This window comes from Camelus bactrianus, chromosome 2 (assembly GCF_048773025.1).
Source record: "Camelus bactrianus isolate YW-2024 breed Bactrian camel chromosome 2, ASM4877302v1, whole genome shotgun sequence".
Taxonomy (NCBI): domain Eukaryota; kingdom Metazoa; phylum Chordata; class Mammalia; order Artiodactyla; family Camelidae; genus Camelus; species Camelus bactrianus.
Genome location: NC_133540.1, coordinates 70955250 through 70981140, shown reverse-complemented (window position 1 = coordinate 70981140; position 25891 = coordinate 70955250). Strand labels below are relative to the sequence as shown.

The following is a 25891-nucleotide window of genomic DNA, read 5'->3' as shown; positions in this document are numbered from 1 at the left end:
TTTTCCTTACTTGCCTATCAGGCCTAGAATGGTTCTAGTTTCCCATTGTTGCTGCTTTCTAGGTGCTTTATCATCCCTTGTTGGTTTCTTTAGCCCTGTCCATATCTCTGTATAAAGTTCCTTTGTTAACTCTCTTCAGTTAAATTTGTTGCCACCTGAATCCTGCCTGAAATCCAGATGATGCAACTTCTCTTCCCATTACTTGAAACTTCACATTTATTTGTTTTTTATTGTTTAACTCTGCCACCAGAATGTAAGCTGTATGAGTTATAGTAAGCAGGATTATGCCCCTCAACCCTGCCAAGATGTACATGTCCTGATCTTTTGAACCTGTGAATATGTTACCTTACATGGCAAGACAGACTTTGCAGATGTGATTAAGAATAAAGACATTGAGAAGGGGAGATTATCCTGGATTGTCTGTGTGGGCCCAGTATAATCATATGAGGCCTTCAAAGCAGAAACTTTCCTGGCTGGGTCAGAGAGATGAGGCAGGAAAAGACAGGAGAGAATAAAAGCTGGAGAGATCTTGATTTGACATTGCTGACTTTGAAAATGAAGGAGGGAGCCTCAGGCCAAGGAGTGCAGGAGAAGCTGAGAACAGGGTTCAGCTGACCATCAGCAAAAAAATGAGGCTGTCAGTCCTAAAACCACAAGGAGCTGCATTTTACCAATAACCTAGAAGAGAAGAAAACTGATCCTTCCTAGTGTCCTACCAACTTTTTGATTTTATCCTTGTGAGAACTGTGTTAGACTTTTTACCTCCAAAACTGTAAGATTTTTGTTGTTTAAGCCACTGAATCTGTGGGTAATCTGCTAGGCCGGCAATAGAAAACTTAATGCATGAGGTTTGGGTTTGTCCAAACCTTTGTTGTAGATACAGTGCCTAGAACAGTACCTGCACATGTAAAGATGCTGAGTGAGTATCTGGGGAACTCATGAATTGATTTGTTAATTTATTTTAAGAAACCTATGTTCATCTTAACAAGCCTGTGAAAGAACATAGTTATATCCAGTATTTACAAAATATGATTGCCCATGAGCTTTTCAAGAAGTAAGCTCAGAAAAAAGTTCAATGTATTTTACCACAGGTATTTCAAAGCCTTGTCAAAATAAACTTTCTATTCGATCTGTCATTTTAGAATTCAAATGGAAAATCAATTCCCATTCAAGGTCAAAGTGAGCTTTATATTTTCAGTACTTAAGATGTATACCTGACATCTAAAATGTGTTTTTTAAAAATGTGGATTAATTAAACTACCTCATAGGCTTATTTCGGTTCCTCTTAAAATTGTCAGTCTATTTTTTCATTGAACTTGCTGTGTAGATCACTTTAACAGCTTTTTTTCTGAGAATATCTAATGCTGTTGTGCCTCTATAGCACATTCCATGAACTTAAAAAAAATCTAATTTAAAACTCTAAATGTGTGATTTTTATGTGTGAAAAGATACTTACTTAGGCAAACTATATTCTATTATACTTAAAATAGACTGCATTATCAATTCAGATGTATAACTGATCAAATTAGAAGAGGGCAATTAAAAATAGTCATCTCGGCAACTATTAATTAACTTTAAATTTAACTTTCTCTGTACTCCACTTATGTAGAAAGAGACAGGAATTTGAAGCTAATGCTACATTATCAGAAGTCAAAACGGTTTTAAAAATACACCTGAAGGCATATTTTTCAAGTTTACTATAGTCTGAATATTCTGTGGAAATGGTTACTTAAATCTGGATCTTCAAATATTCGAATTATCAGAAAGTCCAAGTTCTCCATCTAGATGTCACTGTCCTTGTAAACAGTTTTGTGCTTTAGAATTGTTGTCAAAACGTAGCTCCTTCTAGAGAAGATGGTTTGTTTTATCTATATCTTCATCATTTTTTGTTATGGTGGTTCTTAAAGTGTGGTTCCTGAATCAGTAGCATCATTATCACCTGGGAAACTGTAGGAAGTGCAAATTCTTGGACCCCACTCAATTCTGCCGAGTTAGAGACTCTGGGGGTGGGGCCCAACAATCTATATTTGCTGAGCCCTCCAGGTGATTTTGAAGCATGCATAAATTCAAGGAGCCCTACACTAGCCCCGTAAATTACCTGCATTCCACAGGGTCTTCTACTCATTAATTGAGCAGATTTAAACTAAAATGATAAATGAGGAAAATAAGATAAACTGGATGCCTTATGTAAAGAGCCACGGATTTCTGAAAGTTTGTTGCCTGAGATATAACTGCATATATTTAAAATATCTCAATCTTCATAAGTTTCCAATTTACTAATAAGGAAACTGGGTAACAGCATGCTCCATGTAGGAAAATTAGTAGAGGAGAATCTGCAACCTTGCAAAACATTTGCACCTTTCATTTATAGTTTTATTTTTCCCTTTTATGTGTCTGTGAAGTTTATATTGAATATAGTACCAAACAATGTATCATGAGGTCAAAATAATGATTTTATTGCCCCCTTTAAAGACATAAACATGTTTTCCTCAATACTGAAAAAATGATGGTACTAACCCTCAATCAATAGATGTTTTCTTTATGATGGATTTGTTCTAAGACATCTTAAGAGTCCCTGTAGCTGCTGAGAGCACTCAATAGAAGGCCCATTAGGGATTCCTCATGGCACCCAGCTGATACATTCATTCAAACAAGTACTTAGTAAGTGCCCACAAGGTACTTAATTACTGCCAGATACTGAACAGGAGACGGTAAAGTAAGGCAATTCTCTGTCTTCCAGGATTTTATAATTTAGCCAGGAATTAAAAGGACCAAACATTTGTCTCATACTATCATGTGTCAGGCACTGAACAGAGGAGATAGAAACTGTATCAGTTAATCCATGGGGCCCCTCAGGGAAGTTGGCATTATTCCCAGTTTACAAATAAGAACACATTAGTCTGAGAGATGCTGAGAATTTGTTCAGATTCATCAGATAAGGTAGTGTGCAGGTGAAATTTAAAATCAGAAATGATATTTAAGTCCGTGTGGTTTACGTGGTCCTTGTACCACTCCTCATACAAAACGTAAGCAGCAGTTCCTAGATGTGCACAGTAAGTGCCTAGGTGCATAGTTTGTGTTACTGGCCAGAGGGAAATTAGAAAAGCAGTGGTGACTGGGTGGGGAAGTGAAGACTTCCCCCCCCAAAATTCAACAGAGATGTTCATTGTAAGAAAATGGGTCATTGCTTCGATAGGAGGGGGAAAAAAGGTTAAAAGTATTCCAGAAGGGAGACACTGTTAAACAGAAATGCATAGCTAGGAATGAGAAAGGCAGGTTCTGGGAGAGTGATGAAATCAGCCCAGCACATTTTAGGTGCCCAGTAAGTGGTATAGAATGACTTTGCTTGGCTCTGGCTGTGTATGAAGGCACACTCCGTAACAATTAAAGGATAGCAGTGAACAGCATCGCTGAGATTCACCTAAGTGATGCATCTACTGGCTGTGTCCTTGTACATTCAGCCAAGGGTTTGAGGTCCCTACTACTTTGGCTTTAACTTTGGATATGCATTGTCTTTCCTCGTGTAAGTTGTAATTCTGCTTCTCTGCAGTCAACAGGATCCATTCAACTTAGTCATATTATCTCTTAAAGAAGACCTCACAGGTATATTTTCATAAATTTCTCAAATCTTTGGAGCTGAACGTATTACTGAAAGTAACAAATCTCCTTGGTACTTGTTTGCAGATACTGCAACATGCTGGGAAAACGCAGTTTTACTTTTAGTAATCCAGTTTTCATTCAACTTAGTATTAAGAAAAGATTCATAGATACTTATAGGAAGTATAGCATGTTTGAAGAAAAGACACATTTGATTCGTTTATACTGTTAGCTTCAGTGGATTTTGATACGCCTCTGTATTTATTTTGAATCAAAGTCTCCATGTAGAAGTAGATTTCAAGGAAAAATTTCAAAAGAGCTTTTGTTTTACTTTTTAAAGTCCTCTCTGTATAAAAAAATTTTTTTGTCATTTGGTCACTGTGAATTTCAAAAGGGTCTCCTTTGATAGAATAGTCATTCCCCAAAGATCTTTGATCTACTGTGGGGAATGTCATTGTTCCTAAAGAAGATAATAATAGCAGCAAGAAAATAATAAACATTCTCTCTATGGTATCACAGTTATAATTGATTACAGACAGGCAGATTGATTTTTAATCTATAGACACATGACAAAGTCAGAAGCAGAGGAGCCGATAATGCTTTCCTTTCATATTATGAGGGATATATTTAAGATCTGGAATTCAAACGTGAATTCTGGTACTTTGAAAAGATAACAGGTGAGGAGTGACATCAACATCATGGTGACACGAGTTGTTCCCTTTTTCTCTCCTCTTTGATTTACAACAAACTGGACATCTGTAGGTTCTGACTGGCAGAAGTCCTACCAAGACGGAATGAATTACTCGAGACTGTGGAAAGTCAAGAGAGTGAGAGAGAGTTGGGGAACAACTCACGGAGGATCTCAAATGCTCCTGCATTTGTTGTGTACAATCAAAGGAAAAATCACTAACAGTTGTGTGATGGAATGCAGGAATTTAGGGACAGACAAGAGGGGATTTGAGATTGTAGAAATCACAGTGAGTACAATGGCTTAGTTTATCTTTAGGGAAGTCATGGGCAGAGGGGAACAAGATACATTCTTATAGATATCTTAGAGCAGACCATGAGACCAGCCAGTTCCTTGTTTTGGGGTTAGAAGACTATCTAACAGTAGACACGTCCAGCGTTTATAGCTGGACAACAAGCAGAGTGCTATCTAAAACCTCAACTATGCAAGCAAGGCATTGTCTCTGCTTTTTAAGGCAAGGAGACCGGAGTGCGGATGCACAGGCGCCTGCTAGCAAAGCAGTTACTAAGCACATTTGTTCTTCTTAAAGGTGACAGGCAGCTGGGGTCTGTTACAATTTGTTAACCCAATCCTGGGCTCCCACAGACATCCATAACCAAAAAACATAAAAGAAGTTTTTTTCTGTACAGCATACCAGAACACCTGAAAGATTCATCCATCATAGCACCCAAAAGTAAGTGAATTGATTGGACACCAAAGAGGTTATGAAGCAAGGGATGTGGTGGTAAAGGCAGTGATGGCAGAGAAGGTGGCAGCCAGCCCAGCAGTAAAAATCATCCAAATTAGAAAGGAAGAAAAAAATTATTGTTATTTGCTGGTGATATGATCCTATATAAAGAAAGTCCTGAAGAATAAGTCAAAAAACTGTTGGAATTAATGATTTCTATAAAGTGGCAGTATACAAAATCAATATAAAAATCAGTTACATTCCTTTACACTAATCAGAAAGCATCTGTAAAAGAAATAAAACCATCCCATTCATAATAGCATTAATAACAATAAAATATTTAGGAATAATTTCAACTAAGGAAGTCAAAACATATATAATAAAAGCTACAAAAGTTTACTTAAAGAAATTGAGAAAGGCACAAACAAAAGGAAAGATATCCCATGTTTATGGATCTGAAGAGTTAATATTGTTAAAATGACCATACTACCCAAATCCATATACAGATTCAATGCAGTCCCCATTAAAATACCAAAGTACTTCACAGAAATAGAAGAAACAATGGTAGAATTTTTTGGTTACACAAAAGACCCCAAACAGCTGAAGCAATGCTGAAAAAAAAAAAGGAACAAAACTGGAGGTAACATTCTTCTCAGTTTCAAACTATACTACAAAACAGTAGTAATAAAAGCAGTATGGTACTGGCACAAAAATAGACACATTGAACAATGGAACAGAACAGAAAGCCCAGAATTAAACCCTGCTATATACAGTCAACTAACATTTGAAAAGGGCACCAAGAATACCCCATGAGAAAGGGATTATCTCTTTATCAATAGATGCTGGGAAAACTGGAGAAACATACAGAACAATGAAATTGGACCCCTATCTCACACCACTCACGAAAAGTAACTCAAAATGGATCAAAGACTTGAACAGAAGACCTGATTCGCTAAAAACTCCAAGAAAGAAACTTGAACACTAAGCTCATCAATATTGATCTTTGCAATAATTTTGGGGACATGATGCCAAAACAAAAGCACAATTTTGAGCATATTATGCTACATGAACTAAGTCAGACAGAGAAAATCAAGTACTGTATGATATCACTTAAATGTGGAATCTAAGAAAGTTAAACTTATAAAAAATAGGGTATGTCTTCATTGGGGAATTGCTTGTTTAGGTCTTCTGCCTATTTTTGGATTGGGTTATTTGTTTTCTTGTTATTAAGCTGTATGAAATGCTTATATTCTGGAAATTAAGCCCTTGTCAGTTACATCATTTGCAGATATTTTCTCCCATTCCATAGGTTGTGTTTTTGTTTTGCTTATGGTTTCCTTTGCTATGCAGAAGATTGTAAGTTTAATTAGGTCCTGTTTGTTTATTTTTGCTTTTATTTCTATTGCCTGGATAGACTGCCCTAGGAGAACATTGCTAAGTTAATAGGCACATGAAAAAATGCTCAATATCACTAATTATCAGAGAAATGCAAATCAAATCTGTAGTGAGAATGGCCATCATTAAAAAGTCCACAATGATAAATACTGGAGAGTTTGTTGAGAAAAGGGAACCCTCCTACACTGTTGGTGGGAATGCAGTTTGGTGCAGCCATTATGGAAAACAGTATGGAGATTCCTCAAAAAACTAAAAATAGACTTAGCATATGACTTAGCAATCCCACTCCTGGGCATACATCTGGAGGGAACTCTAATTGGAAAAGATACATGCACCTTAATGTTCATAGCGGCACTGTATACAATAGCCAAGACATGGAAACAACCTGTATGTCCATCAACAGATGATTGGATAAAGAAGCTGTGGTATATTTACACAATGAAATACTACTCAGCCATAAAAAAGAATAAAATAATGCCATTTGCAACAAAATGAACGGACCTGAAGATTGTCATACTAAGTGAAGTAAGCCAGAAAAAGAAAGAAAAATACCATATGATATTACTTATACTTGGAATCTAAAAAAATGACACAAATGAACTTATTTACAAAACAGAAACAGACTCACAGACATAGAAAACAAACGTATGGTTACCAGGAGGGGAAGGAGGTGGAAAGTGATAAATTGGGGTTTGAGATTTGCAGATACTATTATATATGTAATAGATAAACAACAAGTTTCTTCTGTATAGCACAGGGAACTATATTCATTATCTTGTAGTAACCTATAATGAAAAAGAATATGAAAATGAATATGTGTGTGTATGTATCTGTGTGTGTGTGTGTGTGTGTGTATATATATAAAACTGAAACATTATTCTGTACACCAAAAATTGACACATTATAAACTGACTGTACTTACCTGTGAAGCTTTTCATTTCTCCATCAAATCTGAATGAGAGCCTTGCTGGTTAGAGCATTCTTGGCTGTAAGTTTTTCCCTTTCATCACTTTAAATATATTGTGCCACTCTCTTCTGTCCTATAGGGTTCCTGCTGAAAAATCAGCTGATAACCTTATGGAAGTTCCCTTGTATGTTATTTGTTGCTTTTCTCTTGCTGATTTTAGTATTTTCTCCTTACCCTTAATTTTTGTTAATTTGATTACTGTGTGCCTCATTGTTAACCTCTTTGAGTTAATTCTGTGTGGAACTCTGCACTTCTGGACTTGGGTGACTGTTTCCTTTCCTAAGTTAGGGAATTTTACAGTTAGTATATCTTCAAATATTTTCTCAAGCTCTTTCTCTTTCTCTTCTCTGTCTGGGACCTCTATAATGCAAATACTAGTGCACTTCATGTTGTCCCTGAATTCTCTTAAACTATTTATTTCTGTTTATTCTTTTTTTCTTTTTTCTGATCTGTCTTTTAGCTCACTGATCTTTTCTTCTGCCTCATTTAGTCTATTCTTAGTTCCTTCTAGTGTGCTATTCATTTCAGTAATTTTATTCTTCAACTCTGTTTAGGTATTCTTAGTATTTTCAAACTCTTTGCTAAAAACTTCCCTCTGTGCATCTGTACTCCTCCTGACTTCTCTGAACACCTTCACCATCACTACTCTAAACTCTTTCTTGGATAGATTGCCTATCTCCTCATCATTTATTTCTTCTCGGATTTTACCTTGTGCCTTGGCCTGGAAGATATTCCTCTGCCACCTCATGCTGTCTAAGTTTCTATTTGTATTTTCAGGTGGGTTAGTTATATTTCTCGACCTTGGAGAAGTGGCCTTCTTTGGGAGACATCCTGTGCATCCCAGCAGTGCACTTCTCTCTTGTCCTCCAAGGGCCAAGGTCCAGCCGGTCCCAGGGTAGAGTCTGGCCTGCCTTTGCAGATTCCTTCCACAAGCTTTGGGATTGTTGTTTTCTTATTTCTGGTCTCTTCCCCCTGGTAGATGAGGCTGAACTAGAGGCTTATGCAAGTTTCCTGGCAGGAGGAAATAGTGCCTGCCCACTGCTGGGTGGAGCTTAGTCCTGGCCCTCTGGTGAGCAGGGCTGTAAACTGCTTATACTTTAAAAAAAAAAAAAAAAAAAAAAAGAAAGGAAGAAAATGGCAGTTACCAGGGAATGGGGGTCAGGGAATACGAGTGATGGTGTTTAAGGTACAAAGTTATAACAAGTAGTAAATAAACCATAGATATCTAATGTACAGTCTAATGAATATAGATAATATTGTACTATGATTATGTAAATATTAGTACACCAGCCATCATATTACAGTATATAAAATATTAAAGTAACACTGTATGTCTCAAACTTACACAATGTTACACATTAAATTTATTCAATTAATTTTTAAAAAGGCTTTAAAACTATAGATATTAATTACACTTTAATGTAAGTTTGAGCAAATGTTTAACAAAACTATTTAGAAAATATTTTTCTTGGGCTATCTCCATATAGGTTATTTAACCAAAAAAAAAAATTCCTTTTTATACTAGTGTGATCAAAGAATTTACACGAATTTCTACAAATTTATTTTTATCAAAATTTCACATGTGCTCAATAAATGTTTTTTGAGTATTTATAAAATGAATAATGAGCAACAGAAGTTTCTTTCTCATTCCTCTCTACTTTCTGTTTATACTCTCTGGAGGTAACCTTTAGTACTTGTTTTGTTTTAGCTACTCCTGGTACTTTCCAAATATTTAAAATAACATTTTCACACTGCTTTTCCTTGGTTTTTCAGATACTGATATGACCTATTGACAGACTACCCTGGAATTAGATTGTATATATTATTTCACATAAAGTTACCTTTCCTCCCAATATAGTTTTAACACATTTATATCTAACTTCTTATTCAGGATTATCATTAATATGACCATGTGAACATTCTTTCATGGTTCCAGGGAGGCTCTGATTGTTCGTTCAATATGTGTACTTTCAGTGAATCACCTTATCTTTTGTTCAAGACGTCACTAAACCACCCATACATCCACTGGTTTTCTAAAGAAAAATTTTAAACTAAGATCTTGTTGCCTCAGCTATAAGTGTTTTTTTCCTTCTAATTTAGTTACAAAAGTAAAATACAACTAGCATGCATAGCATCACCATTATGTTTTGATTTTAAATTTCTCATTGGAATTTTTCAATATCACACTTATCAATAATCCTTAAAAGTTGTGTAAAATATTTGCATTATTAACTTTTGAAAATGATTAATGGAATAGAAAACCTACAATAAACCAAATTTCTTGCCTCTTCATATAGAGATATGTTTTTCTCCTTGAACTCAGAGTGTGATACTAGTCTAGGTGTTGACTTTTGTTGCCCACTTTGGATGTACGTACATACAACTACTAAAGTGCAAACTTGTCAAATTGTCTTTATATCTATATTTTGTATTATTTCTTAAACTTACATGATTTAGAGGGCTCAATGGCTTCACTCTCTTTATGTCATAATTTGTTCCCCAAAATAAAATATCTTAAGAGAGGGAGTAATCTAGCACTTTTGTTTCACCTTTATTGAAATAACAACAACATCAAACTCTAGTGTCTTTACATTTACTTTGTGTTTATATCCTGTATATTTTTAAAATTTATTAAACTACATCTCAAAAACCACTATTGATTTCTATAAATTGAAACAGCCATTGATTTACTAAAGAGGACTTAATTCAGCTCTCCAGGAAAAACTTATTCTTTATTCAAGATTTACTGTCTCCTCAACTCCATTCAGAAATTTTGCAGATTGGATAGCCCTTGACATTTTGATGAACCACCTGACAATTTCAATCATAGGTTGGATTTCAAACAACAAATGTTTGAGATATTCCATGTTTTGAATTATATCTGTAATTCTCAACCCTAAAAATGTCCTTTGCCTGTCTCTCAAGAACATTTTTCCATTTGAAATGTTTTCTTTTAGTTATATTTAGTTGTTTATTTAGTTGTATTATTATTATTTAGTTATATTAGTTTTCTTAAAGTTATATTCAAAGCTAAAGAGATGGATTTTCCCATTAGTATGCATTTTTACAAATATAATTAGGACAGAGAAAAATTTCACTACTTAGCAGAATGATACAATGTTCTAGCTATAAAGCTAGATCATCCTTTGACCTAATTCTTTCTCTTTCCTGTTATTGTTTTAGTCACAATTCTTATTGGATATTTTAAGTCTTTGACCTAATTTCTCCTTTAATTTGTAGAGATATTTATCACAAAGCTTTAAGTGAAAAAAAAAAAAACACATATTTTTCAAGTATATATACAATATAATTCAAAATTCTTTTGCAAATTGATTTTGATTTTTATTAAGACAAATCAGAAAAATTACAAACTAATTTGAAAAATAGTTATCTGGAAATTAATCTTAGATTTTATTATCTCTTAATATAACTCTAAGTATCAAAAAAATCAAATAAAGATAGTTGACTATGTATTTTTCCCATTTTTAACTGAAGTATAGCTGCCTTACAGTGTTGTATTAGTTTCCAATGAACAGCAGAGTGATTCAGTTATGCATATATATGTACATATTCTTTATCATTACAGGTTACTACAAGCCACTGAATATAGTTCTCTGTGAACTATGTTTTTTTAAACTATATATATGCTAGATGAAGTTTAAGAAAATTAGAGGGATTAAAGAGGACATATTTTATTTTAAGTGGAGGTTTTTACTCTCATTTTTAAGAAAAGCAGGTTGAAACTGAGGAGAATCTTTATAATCATTTAATGGTTTTATTCTATGACCAAAAAAAAAAAAATTCTAGAAAGAATTCACTCGTTTTTATAGGTCACTTAGTAAGAAATAGTGCTTATCTGCTTCTTCCCACTCTGTACACCAGAATCTTAACTTTATTAGCAAACACCTACTTCTCAAATGTTGAGATAGAGACTTTTACTATAGCCTTCATAATTACAAACATCAATTTGTTGAGTATAATTGAGCTCATGCGATGATTTTTTAATATGTAATATTTAATTGTTAACAAATTCTCTTTAAATATATTTATGAATGTTTTTACAAATAATAAATTATGTGTATTGTAGTTATCCTTAATCTTCAGTCTCTCACCTTTAAGGATAGCTTTTAAAAATCTTATTTAAAAAATAACTATAAAAATATTATTCAGATTTTTCTTTTTGTCAGAAGCAGATTTGGTTAATTGTCCTCTGTGTGTCCCCAGCTGCTTCTGTCTAAACCCAATCTGTCCTGGCATATCAGTTCTTTGTATCAAAGTGTATGTAACTATTTACGTAAAAATATCAGTCTCAGTTTTCCATTTATTCGAAGTTCATTTTAAGTATACTTTATTTATTAATAATATTTCAGTAAAAGTTTATCTCCGTCCATTGTATTCTGGAAAATGCCAACCAGAATTTGCTCATTATACTCAGAATGCCTTCTATCCATTGCTACCTGACCATTCACCATTCTGTTTATGTTTCTACAGTACCTCTAATAGCAATATTCTGCCCTTTGTATTCTGCATTTGAAGACTCGATGGTGATAGGTTACTGTTCAACTTTTTTTGTTGGGGCTAGTATCTTATGGATATAACCATAACTTTGGAAAAGAGTAATAGTAATTTACCTACACAGAAACTGGAGTCATAACTTACTAGCATTCAGCTAACCTCACTGTAACTCATACTGCAGGTCTGAGTGAATCGTGTGTGCAGGAATGAGCATGCTAAACCAAACTCCCAGAGGCCCTTTCTTCATTAGACAATAATCCTTAGTCTGTAGTGGGGCATTTATGTATATATTTTAGAACTCCATGTTATACCAGTGTTTGCAAAACAAAACAATCATACGAGTAAAAAACAGATCACTCTATTTCAACAACTGTGTTGATCAGATCAGAGAACGGTATTTACTTCAGCTATGTTCTTGTCCTTAAGTCTCACAAGAATACGTACTGTCAGAAAACTCTGAAAGAAATCTTTATGTCTTCAAGGCCTCTTAGAAGAAAGGCTTTTGAAGCTTGTTAACCAGCTTGCATTATGACTGTTTTCAAATTTCTCTGGAGAGGAGAACAGGTGGCTCTCAGATTGCAGCCATTAGTGCATCTCTTGGGTCTGAGGGAGACCAGGGAATTATCATCTAATAGATCTGTCTTTGCTGTCTGACTTTTTCATTCTGACCTGAGTAAACTGTGAAATTAGGCTAAATATGAGACCATCCTGTGAAACAGTGCTGAGTATTTAAGTAAACTGTGAAGCATGTGGGAGATTCAGAATCAGTTTGTAACTCTTTAAAAGGGACCAGGGAAGTCCTGGCACATATACCCAGGCCACTCCTCGAATTATAATCCACAGTTGTGCCACACAGCATTTATGGCTTCAGTGCTAGTGACAGAAACACACCTTAGTCCCATTGTATAATTCCTAATGAAAAATAACTCTCAAAAGAAAAACTGACTAAAGAGCAGAAATATATACAGTAATCTTAAGAGGATTTTTTTTCCTTTCTCTTTATCTGCCTGGAGTTAGTGAAAACAAGCCTTGACACATCATTTACTTAACATCTCAGCAAAACTGATTCTTACTGTTGAACCTGAAAGAGCATATAAGAGATAAAGAACAGGCAAATCCAGCTATTATTTCAGGATCTAAAGGATCTAATTGGTAGCCAGAGTTCAAGGCTGACCTTATCAGTTGGAGATGGGGGGAAAAAAAGAAAAACCCACAATAGTAAGATAAAAATAATGTTTACCTACCTCCAAAATTCAGTTCTTGTAAATAATAACCCATCAGTACAAACGGAAAATTGTGTGATCTGAATAATTTATGTAAAGGTATGATTCGTGCCAGAAGGATTAGGGGTATAAATAGCAACAATTTAATATGTGTAAAGAAGTTTACTTCAAATTAGAAACTATTTTTAAGCAATAGGCTTAAAATTACTCTATTCTTTTGTCTTTTCTTCTATGCATTAGGGGTAAGGCCTTAGTTACTTGTGCTGGAATGTTACATGTACACTGGCAGGCACTATTGTACTTTTCATATTTCTAATAAGCATTTACTGGGGCTAGGCTGAAATCTCACTTAGAACAAAGACCAGGTCTGTCTTGCTCAATGGAACAACTCCAGTCTTAGCACTGCGGCTAGCATATTTCAGGTGCTCAAAAAGTTTGAATGGTTTTGTTAAATTAATTGAATGGATGTAGAATCAATGCCAAGTCATCACGCCCAGTCCCTGACCAGGGCTTTTATAAAGCAGTGGATCTCAAAATGATTCACTAAACCTGTGCCGTAAGTACCAACTGCAAACTTGTTAGAAATGCAAATTCTCAGACTTCATGACCAACATTCACAATCAGAAACTATTGGAGTAGGCCCAACAATCTGTTTAAAAAGCCCTCTGGGTGATTCTAATTTGTACTAATATTGAGAATCACCAAGGTAAAGAAGCCTCAAATACACTGTACACAGTGATTATGAGAGTGTCTCGACAGTCTGTTACAGAAAGATAGCTTCTATGGACAGATTGTGCATAATTTTAATTTCTCGAGAACTTTTCTACATCTCAGGAATTGCTTCGCTTTAACTAGAGGAACTATTCCCTATTCATGTGGAGTAAATTGTGTGTTTTCTGTAGGAAGGCAGACTTAGTTGGAGTTCCTGGTACAGATCCTGAGACAAGGGCTTGGGTGCAGATGGTTTATTAGGGAGTTATTCCCAAAAAAGCGCAAGTGAGGAAGTGATGAACATGAGACAGTAAAGAGAAAAGCCAGTCAAGAATGTGTTACGAAGAATGGATTACAAAAGTGGGCAAATGAGGCTCAGTCCTTCAGCAAACCTGAGAAACTGTGTGTGGAATATAGCTCAGAGGCACCCCACTGGGAGGTAGGGACTGGAGCCTTTTTCTACATCCTCCCATCCACGTTGGTTGAGAACTGACCTGCAGTGACACTAACCTACCCCCGCATCTAGGTTATGCTCGTATGCAGCCGAGTAAGCTGGAGAAAGTCCCAAGGCAGAGAAAAGAAGTGACACAAGCTCTTAATATGGGACATGTCAATATGCTGGAAACTGTTTTCACCTGCAGTTGCAAGGCAGCTCACATGGGCTGAGGGGCTGGGAGGCAAAGAAACCCTCTAACATGATAATCCTCACCCAGTTCACAATAATTATTTAATGTCTATCAAGATATGTGCTCAGAGTTAGTGGCTGGGAATGTAAACATAGATAAAGCACCATCCCCACCTCAAGAAGATTTCAGCGTAGTGGAAAAGTAAACAGATAAAAAGATAATTAAAATATAACTAGATACCTACATTTGTAAGAGGAATTTATAGAGGAGAGAGTGTAGTGACCATGGAGGACTTCTTAGAGGTGATGCTGATAATCGTGACGAAGGGGAATCTTGAAAGGCACTTAGAGGCCAGCCAAATGAAGAGGCTTTGGGGGAAGAGGAGCTGTGGATAGAAGCCAGAATGATTGAGATGTGAATGGGAGGTGTGAAAAAATAGAACCAATCATAGGCAATGTTTGAGATTGTCTATACAAGTCGGTGGAGAGGTCATGTGTTAGGTGCTGGGAAATATGGAGTCCTATGGGTGATAAATGGAGAGATGGAAGGTGTGAGAGTATGGATACCTGCACACTACAGGTATCCTACAGGTACCCTGCAGAGGCTGCAGACTCCCTAAGGAGGAAGGAAGAAAGGGACTCAAAGTTCTATTGAAGTGATTAGTCCCTTTTTTTGGAGAAAGAGTGCCTATTTTACTGTGAAGAGAGGAGAGCAATGAAGTTAAAATGGTGTGTATTCCTTTGTAAAAATGGGGCAAGTAATAGCAACTACCTTCGCAGGGTTGTTATGAGACCTAACTGATGAATGGCACTACAAGGCACTACAGTGTTTACTGCTGCTTCATGGGCAAAATACAAACCCTGAAGTGTTAGCTATTATTATTCAAATAAGGATTTTGTTTGCTTGCTTTGCTTTTGAATTTAGAGGGACAGAAATTTGAGGGCTTGAAACCATATCTACGCTACCCATTGGTCTGTCTTTATTGTTATTTAAAGTAGGAAACAGCTACTTGTGAAGTTGTTAGGAAAATGGACCAGGAGAACTGTCTGAAGGTTGAACGTCACTGCCATGGGAAATGGGAAGGAGCAAAACGAATGATACATACAGGCAAAAGAATTGCTGGTTAGAATCAAGTGTCTGGTAAAGGTTAGAAGCCATGATTTTGCAGTGACACTAAGCCACACAGCTGTGTGATCCATTTCTAGGGAAGGAGGAACAGTGTCTTCTCAGACATCTAAACAGCATTCAGGGTAACAGTAGTTGTTTTGTAGAAATTGTGCAGTGTAAACACAGACAGGTAAGCATACATATAAACAATTTTTTTAAAAAAACTTGAAAAAATTTATCAAGAGATTTAAGATCAGTGAAAATTCTAAAATGTGTAAGGTATTTTTGAATAATCGTGCACCATGCGATCATAGCCCAGGTTCCTTTGTCAAGCTTTGTAATTCTGTTCTACAAATGACATTTTGTTTGAGCAGTTAGCAGTTGGTGCCTCCATTTCAACTGACATTTTGTTACTAAACACAGTTCTAACACCATAAGGTGATTTGTCAGTGGTAAGAAAAAGATAGTTTCTATTTCACTACAGTGAAATAGCACAGACGGGATAGTCAGTTGCTTGGAATTCTGGAAAGTGTCCATATTGTCAAGTCCAACACCATTGCAAACATTTTTATAGTCAGCTGCAAGGTGTACTATTTAATGGAAAAAGCTATGAAAGAAACTTAGAAACATCAGGAAGCTTGAAGGTGTTTTGATTCTGTAAAAAGTTCAAGGATCATATCTCCAGAGCTTAAGTATCTTGAGAATGATCAACACAATTACTTCAGGAATATGGCCACGGAAGTTCACATTTTTCTTTTCTTTTGTTTCTCTTTTGGATACTTTGAGTATCAAAATTATTAAGACGTTTCTTAAGTACCTTATATTTTCTCCTGTGAAGTCTTTTGATTCTAGAATCATCAGCGTTTTCTATCATTATTGATAATAAGTTCTTGTCATTATCATTATATCATTATTGATATTTTAGAAAGCAGAGTCCATGTGAAATACTGGAAAAGCCCAGGGATAACAGAAATATTGAACTAGGAATGCCTTTTAATAAGCAGTAATCATAGTGGCTTCATCAGTGATGAGCTGTTGATAACCCAGAGTATGACAAATTTACACAAAGAACAGTAGTAATAAACTGGTTAACTGACTAACTGCAGAAATGTTCCTAATCCCTTATTGCTACAATACCCAAGAATCATCCATTTTTCTGTCCTAGAAGCTTTTGGCCCTTTGTCCTGTGACGACAATCAGAAGTTTTGTTTTGATGAGAGAATAGGAACAGATAACTCTTTCTCTGAGTAAGCATTAGCTGCCAAATATGTGTGTGTGTGTGTGTGTGTGTGTGTGTGTGTGTGTGTGTGTTTGATCAGCTAATCAGCATAGCAAGTTGTTCACATTCTGAAAAGAATGTGAGAACTAAGACTCAACTAACAGAAAAACAAGTTTTCTTACACCACTTTAAGACAAATGGTCATGGTGTAGAATGATACATGAAACCACCTGCATTTCTCAGATTCTTCAATGGTTCATTCTTTTCTCTCAAAGGTGTATAGTAGATGCAATAATAAGTTACACAGTGGAGTTCAAATCCATATGCCACACAGTGTTCTGCAATACCCAGTTTAACTGTAGATATTTTAACTTTGAGGAAAGCATAATAGTTTCTGAAACTTGGGGAAAGAGGGCTATGAAATCAGTACAGAGGATATTTACTTATTCATTCTTCCTTCCACCCCTGGCTGTATGATTTGGATGATTTACTTCAGTGTCTTCATATGTAAGGCAGACATAAATGTAGAGCTCTCATCATAAGGATATCGTGAGCATTAAATAAGTTACTATATATAAAAGCACTGGTGCCTGGCGCATAGTAAGCACTCAATTAATATTAGCTTTTATTATTATTATTGATGTGCTACAAGCAGCATTCGATTAACAGTTACTGAATCAAATGCACTTGTACTCACTTGTGAGTATGAACAAAACTACTGCAGCAACCTAAGTGAAGAAGGGAAAGAGGGCTAACAAAGGAAAGAGATCAGCACGTTTGATACTTAATGTTACAGGTGCTTTAGATCCATTCATCCATTTCATCCTCACTATACACCTGTGAGAATAGTGTTATTCAGATAATCAGGGAACTGAGAGAGTAAGTAACATATCTGACTGTTAATAAAAAGACCTGGCATTTAAACTCAAACCCAGTTATTCAAATTTAATGTTCTTTTTTTAATACCACATAGCCTCCAAATTCCAGGATATCTGACCTTTGAAGATTTAAAATATGGTATTTCTGCACTTCATTACCGTGTAAATAATTAAGATCTCCTAGTTGATAAAATGTGAATTGGGTCATTTTCTTATTATTTAATTTTTAAAAATTAAATTCCATCCAGTGACTTCCTTTCAATACAAGTTTATCAGATGGTTTAGTCCTGGATAAAATCCACAGGATCCCCAGATGTGTAAGCACGTGTTTAGGCTGTACAATTATCTTTTTTTCACAAACAGCATTTAGTGAAACTTTGCCTTGTGCCTGGCAACAAACTTTACTGAAACCCTACTATCTTTCACTGATTATTCTAAGGGTATAGACCAGTGACCAAAATGAAATTCTCACCTTCTGTGAAGCTTATATTTTAATGTGCACAGAAAGAGACAGGAAATACGTGTGTGTGTGTGTGTGTGTTTGTCTTATGTGGGCTAAGTGTGTGGGACTGGCAAGGATGGGCATCATAGCAGGCATGCCTGATGGAGTAATATTTTGATAGGGACCTAGACGAAGGGAAGAAGGGCCGTGTGCATGTCTGGGGTGGAAGAGCAATGCAGGAGGCAAAGTGATGGCAAAGGTGGGACTATACTGAGGACAGGAAGAAAACCAGTCCAGCTGAAGCACAGGGAGTAAGGGGAATATAAAACACACAATGCCCTCACAGCCAATTACATAACTACACACTAATTAAGGCTGGAATAAAGGTTTGTTCACAGTGTTAGAGAGTGCAGAAAGGGGGGGCAATACTGCCTGGGGTTGGGGAGGTAAGAGTGGGGAAGGATTTGGCGTTCGCTTCAGTCTTTGAATTTTGAGAACTACTTTGTCAGGGAGAGGATAGAGAAGAGATCAAAAGGAACAGAGCAAAGGCATGAAAGCTCACAGTTGTGACGGGCCTGTGTGTTGTCTTTTGATGTGATCAGTAGACTTCTCTATAAGATTCTTTTTCTTTATTTGCTTCAAGATAGTAAGAAAGTCTTATTGCATAAATCCCAGCAATTAAGTTCCAATGTGTCCCCAAACAATCATTTTAAGCCCTGATCAAAATCCAAGTAATAACTTACATTCATCTTTTTTGCCAGATATTCTTAAGAATTAATTTACTCTGCCAAGGGTCATTTAGCTTTTTTTAAAATAAAGAAATATTTTAATGTCATTCCTTTCTTGTGCTAAAAGTTAACAGATTAGAATATAATAAAACAGGCAAGGCAAGGGATGAGTGGTCCTTCAACAAACACTGCTTTTCCTAATTGTTTGGGGATAATGTACCTTTAATCACTAGAGCTGACATCGAAAAGAATCTCAGTGGAAGCAGAAACTCACAAAGAATTAAAACAACAACACCGTGATCACTTGCACTGGAAACAACTGTCAAATATTTATTTACATCCTCAACAGGCAAAGTCTTGAAATCATGAATTTACTTTTAACCACTGTTCAATCTCTGTTCAATAATATAGCACACAGGAAGGTGGATCTGTGCCATATGATGAACACAGATTCTGTGTTTTCTTACGTTAGTGCCCGTCTTTCCACATTAAGAGGCGTAGCAGGTAGCATACTGTTGGCCAAATCTCAGCGGTGGCATATTTCCATCTCCCAGGGGGTGTGGGAAGCCCCAACTGCACAGCAGTAACAATAATTCTAGCATATCCGTTTATGAAATAACTTTGGCAGTAATGGCAAGAGGATTTGGATGAAAGTGTATTTGTGGTCTTCCAGCTGGAAGATCAGAGCAGAGATTCTAAAGCAAAAGGCACAGAGTGGGATGGCAGATAGTGGCTGCTTGGATAAGAACAGAAGAGTTGGGGATCCATGCTGAGCTCAAGGGGAAACGCAAACAAGACAGTCTTTTCAGAGTATCTTCTTGCTGCCCACTACCAGCATGAGAGATTACTGATGCCATCTGCTGGATATATTTGGTATTTAAAAATGGAATCTGCACAAATGATACTCCAGTGCCTCTTGATACTGTGGCTTTAGTTCTTCTAGTGAGAAGAAAATCGAAAACCAGATCAGCTAAAAACAAAAAACAAAACAAAGTCAGGTACATGTTTAGTGTATCTTAAGAAGTCTGCAACTTTGCATTGTCACTCTGCATTTCTGAGAATTATAGTGTTTAATTTCACTGTGTTTTTTAGCAGAACTGTGTGGTAGTACGGTTTACTGGTGTGTGACACTTAGGAAACTGGATGTAGAGTTTGTACTATAAATCCAGGAACTCCTTGCTAAAAATCTTCTACGCATTATAAACTTTATACGTGATATACTCCCTTTTGAACTTTATTGGAGGAAGGATAGTGGTTTGGTTTGGTTTTGTCTTATTTTGTTTAATTAGAAATGGAGAAAAACATTAAAGGAAAGAACAAGTATTACTATTTGATCACAACTATTACATATACCTTTGAGTTTTACGTAAGATATGGTAATTCAATTTTTGTTTTTCTGTGTTCTGGGGAAAATTTCCTTTGTTAGTTGCATTCCCTATAGAACTATTATAAAACTATGCTTTTAAAATTTAAATATTCCTCATGGTGCTTCAATAAAAATTTAGAACTCTTGGAAATGTGTGACTAAATTAAATTGATTCTAGTCTGTATCTCCCAAGAATTGCTAATCCCATGAGATTTGTAGTGGAAATGGTTTCTGTGGTCAAATTCATTTGGAATATTCTTACATTCTAAACATCTTCTCTTGGAGTTTCATAAAGCACATTTATTAAAACATGAGGAGTTGGTATTTACTGAGAGTTTACTATGTGCTATTTTTGCATTTAATCTTTGTCATGATTCTATCATGAAGGCACTATCATAAACCCTAGTGACAAATGAGGAAACTGAGGCTTACAGAGTTGGTAACTTGTTCAAAGTCACATTTACGAAAATGGAGAAAACTCTGATTTTAGAGGTCTTGCTCTTAAGTCTGAAGCCATACGCTCAAAATAATAATATATGAAACAATATTATGGATTAATATGACCTAGGTTAAGTATATTTCAGTATTGATATTAACCTGTTAAAAGCTTTGAGGATTAGTGCAGTGATGACATCTATTTCACATAGCTTAACTTAGCATCTCTAAATCTACTTGGCCATACAGTGCTTACAAATTTTAGTGGAAGTAATTTCCCACAGAATACTGAAATGCTGAGATGAGTATAATACAATAGATCAGGAGCCAGGAAGGGAGTAGCCTGTTAGTATTTCTCTGGCCACTCGCTCCAAATAACTGCTGGTGTCCTTCCCCAGGCACGCCACTCACTCAGGACTCCACTGGACGGTTTGGAATGGGCAGGAGTAGGAAGCAAACGCTTGATATCTTTGTTACTGCAGGTGCACAGAGCACGGGAACCCTTTCCATAAATGTGTATTATTTCGTACATCCTGCAAAGGGAGTAAGCTTAATTTAGTTAAGCCACAAGGTTGAGTGAAAAACAGCATGCTGCTGTTATTACTGAGTCAATTAAATTGTCCTCTGAGCTTGTAGGAACTGTTCTGCATTTATTACCAGTGAGCTACACGCACTGGCAGTTTCTTTGCTTCGGATTGTCTTATATTTAGCACATCTTAAAGATTTGAGAACGGATGATAGAAGACATGGTGATGAATTGTTGGGCTTTTCTAAAGATTCAGAAGTTCTAAAGTCCCTGCCAGTGACAGATGGTCTGTCCTTACTCATCACTTGTCTTCCTGACAGGACTTGATTTTTTTTCCCCCTTTTTTGTTCAGTTCTCTTAAAAGTAAGCTCAGCTTCTTGGGAGGTGGGGTAGTCTTATTTGTTATGACCATGTTTCTGTATATCGCTGTGGCAGCAGCTCCGTGTGAACGTGCACCTCGCGCCCTCTCGTTATTAACGTGCATGTGTGTAGTGATAAGAGGGAGGTGTGGGGCAAGAGGGGAGGGAACAGATTACTAAGAGGAATCCATACGTCCTTTCTTCTTCTTATTTTGTAACTGAACCTTCTACAGTCCCCATTGGATAGTTTTTTCTTACTGACTTGCTACTTTCTTTTGATAGCCCAAGCATAATGTGATGTTTTAGACAGTGTTTCTTATTATTATGGTAATAAAGTCTATATTATTTTAGGACCGTCATTATTTCATAGCAGTCAAAAATTTTTGGAAGTTTTGGGTTAAAGAAATACAATTAGGGTAGAATAACTTGCTAGACATCTATAAGAATCCACAGAATGAGACCAAACAACTACAACAGTAATGCAGTTAGATGTAAACTATGTTCCCACTGAAAAAATTTCCATCAAATTGCTTAATCCTTTTCATTGGCTTAAAATATATTTACTGCTGAAGTAGGAGATGTGCTACTTATGTAAGGAAGATGAGAAAATGGAATAGTTTTCTCTAAGTTCTAATATAACTGGAAATAAATACAAAGGCTTAAAATAGTCTAGGATATCGTACAATCACTTCTGAATCCTTTATCGAGAAGTAATTCAGTCCTTCAAGTTAGTAATGAAAGTAGTTTGTTACAGCATTACCTAGGCTGAAGTATATTAAATGGAAAGTGATTAATACAAATATAAAAATTATTAGATGAATTGATTTGGGATTTATAATTAGTTGTTTGACATTTGCTGTCTACACAAATGGCTGAGAATTTCTTTTTATGTAAATATGTCTTTTATAAGAATGTTCACTACATGTTAGCTCGATTTATAAGATGTGAAAAGGATAAAGAACATTATCACTCCTTTTTATCTTTTCTTTTAACTCTACTGTAATTTTCACTTCTCTGGGTGTATATGTGTGTGTATGTATATATATATGTTTAATAGTAGGTTATATATAGATATTTAATAATATGTAAGAATATACATAATATAAATAGATACATAGTCGGTTTCCAAAATCTAAGCTAGTGATCTCCCCATCACCTTTTTATGCCTCTTACTAAATATTCGTTCCACCATTACAGATATCAGTTACCTTTTTAATTAGTGGCTTTTTGCATTGCTCTCTTTTAGTAACATTCAATTATAAAAAATCAGAGAAGTTATGCCAGCTCATTAGTTATGCATGAAGATGTTAACCTAGACCTAAGGAAATTATAGTCCTCTTTTAGTGGATAGTTCCTCAAATAATGAGTGGAAGCATTAACTTTCTGTGTACAACATAGCAATAAAAAAGTTTCAGAGCTTCTTTATAATATGGTGCCACAGTAAAGCATGGATTTTAGTTGTGTATCCATGTATATCTTGTATAATTAAAGGGACGAGGCACATTTACCTCCAGATGCTTAAGTACCTTTCTGGTATAATTTATTTTCCTTCCCCAAAGAACAGTGGGCTCATAAAAAAAGCCCTGAACATTCAGTATTCATGAAAAGGCCAACAGATATTGCATGGTTTTGAAATCATGCTTTTATAAAATCACAGAATTTTAAATTACTCTAATAAGTGTGTTTATTAAAATTAATTAAGGTTAGAAAAAGGCACATAGCTGAGATTAGTAAAAATGCATTGCAATAAAGAAGATAGGCTAAGTTACTCTAACAGGTAGACCCAAAATGCAATGTCTGAACATAGCAGAGGTTGGTTTCAGCGTTAGCGTAAGACTAGTTCATGGAGTAGGGAAGTGGGGTCTGCTCCATGACCTTGAGCTATTGTGATAAATGATTTATTTCTTTATCTGCTGTAATGTGCTCATAGTTTTTCCTCGTTTCAAAAATATAAAGAAAAATGTTTTATAGTTTAGTATTCAAGAGTAAAAGAGAGACAGGAGTAAGAGAAGATTATTTCCTAAGCAAAGGACGGTGGTATGGCTAGTGGTATCATGGCCTTAGATGAAATATTTGCCTTTCTCCTTTACTGAAACACACGATTGAGCCTGTACCAATATACTATTTTCTGCTTCTGCCTGAAAGTTTATTTCAAGACAAAGTGTGAAAGTTGAGTAAATTTTGTGGTCTAGACACATTATCAGTGTTATCATTATAGACACAGTATTATGTTATCATTATCATATCAAGAAGGTAACTCTTACCTTCTACTTATTTCATAAATTTTGTTGCACAAAATAAGTCTTTACTTAGGTTCTACAGGTTAATACAGAGTTCTCATAGACTGCATTTTGCTTTATCTTGCCACACGGTACACATTGTCTGAACAGGGATAATTTAGGCTAAATTGAGTCATTTCTTCATTCTACTAATAATATTGTTCCAGAAGTACTTTCAATCTATATTTTGGTTTTCATTCTCTTTTCTATAAATACTTCGTATTTCTATATGTTAGTCATGTGGGTTTTCCCCCCATATTCAATATAATTTCTCGCTCTTTTTTTAATACAGAGAACTACTTTGCTTATATCTGAGTCTCTAGTTTGTATTCCATTAAATTCTTATGGCATTCTCATTTGTTTTTTTAACATCTTTGTTGCTAATAAATTACTGATGATTTGTCTAAGATGATTAAAGAAAAATAGTTATAAAATTAGAAATAAAGGGTGTCATTACTGGTATAAAGTAATTTTTTTTTTTAGCTAAAGCTGAAAAAACTGAAAACTGCATGAGTCGTATTTTCTACATTAAGTTTCACCTAGAAGTTGAGCATTAGTTCAAAAAATGATAATAATGATATAACTCAAAAATAGATAACATATCCTTACTTCTATGATACTGTATTATATATACACATTAGTAAGGTCATAGGAATCTATATGATGTATATGGAAATGGTATAAAGTTTATACCAAATTTTTTTTGAATTCTGCAAATAATTATATACTTTAAGAAAGTGTTGAATCACATAAAAATATATTTCCATTTGTATTTTTCATAATTCAGTGCATCTTTCAGTAGGTATTTCTCAGAATACCCTCAAAGAATAACCCTCAAAAGTAATTTACACTTTATAACAATTCCTTGCTAGCTATTAGAAAGTATCTTCAGTTGAAACGTAATCTGCAGGTATTGTTGCTGAAAATAACAGAATAATCTCTTTCAAATCAGTTTAACCTATTATATATCTATTTGCTCCATGGCATGAGTTATAAAACATGTCTTAGAATATGTATGATAAACTGGATAGAATGGAAACCTTGATTAAAAAAAGTGACCTCTGCTGTACACACGCAGAGACACACACACACACAGAGGAGGGTCACTTTTAGGTCCTTAGCTGAGGATCATTTCAAATCAATTTATCCATAGCTATCCAGACAAGATTGTTGCCTACATGTAGTTCACTTTTCTTTTAACATAAGTTTTCTTTCTGTTCATGTTACTAGTGGTCTAAAAGCTACTGAAATTACCCACCTATAACATATGTTAGTATAAATGTTTATTGCGTTTAGTCTTTACATTCAGGTAATTTTATGATTGGATCTCCTTAGAATACACTTGCACAAAACTTTTCAGAACATAGAGCATTTTACTTTGTCAAGACAATAACAAACACATACACAGGGATGTAGATGATAAGAATGTTAAGTTAGAGCCAGATTATGGAGGAATATGTACTTAGGTGTTTCTTAGGTACGTAATAGAAGGTCATCAAAATTTATTTGGAGTAGGAAATATGATTGGAACTCTACTCTAAGTTAAAATCACTAAAGTGTTATTTACATTTTTTTTTCAATTGAAGCCTTTGTTTTTCTAGGCTTTTGATTATATTTTCAAACTTAATTAGCAAGTCTACAGTGCATTTACAAGATGAACACATGCTTCCACAGTGTTTTACTAATGGTTTCCATCTTCAGTTGAGTAACACAGACCTTTCTAACGTGTAGTATACATTTTTTGCCATTTGGCAAGTGTATCTATTTAGTTTGGTTTGTTTTCCACAATTAATACTGACTGATAACTGGGTTCTTTTCTCTTCCAGGTTGTGGAGACGAATTTGGTTGCTTTTGACTGTCACTGGATCATTATAAATGAGGTAAACTAAACTAAACCTTGCTGTTAACTCAGGGTCCTGTTTTCATATGTATCGTCACAGCATTCCTAGGGCCTTGAATTTCTACCAAGAGACAGAACACAAAGTAAACTTTCAGCTTACTGAGTGGATGCTGTTAGATAAAAATAGAATAAGGAGTTTTTTTTTTTTTTAATTATAAAGGACTTTGCATGAATGAAATACATGGAGAACGTATTCCCCACTG

The 25891-nt window shown here is 35.3% G+C and overlaps 1 protein-coding gene across 7 annotated transcripts in view; it reads left to right on the top strand.

The window, feature by feature from the left end:
• GRID2 (glutamate ionotropic receptor delta type subunit 2) overlaps positions 1–25891 on the top strand; it is a 1297966-nt gene that overhangs the window by 751733 nt on the left and 520342 nt on the right. For all 7 annotated transcript variants that reach the window (XM_074343780.1, XM_074343790.1, XM_010953544.3 and 4 more), the window contains one exon: positions 25615–25668. In XM_074343780.1, coding sequence (XP_074199881.1) covers positions 25615–25668 — 54 coding nt within the window. The remainder of the gene's footprint in view (positions 1–25614; positions 25669–25891) is intronic.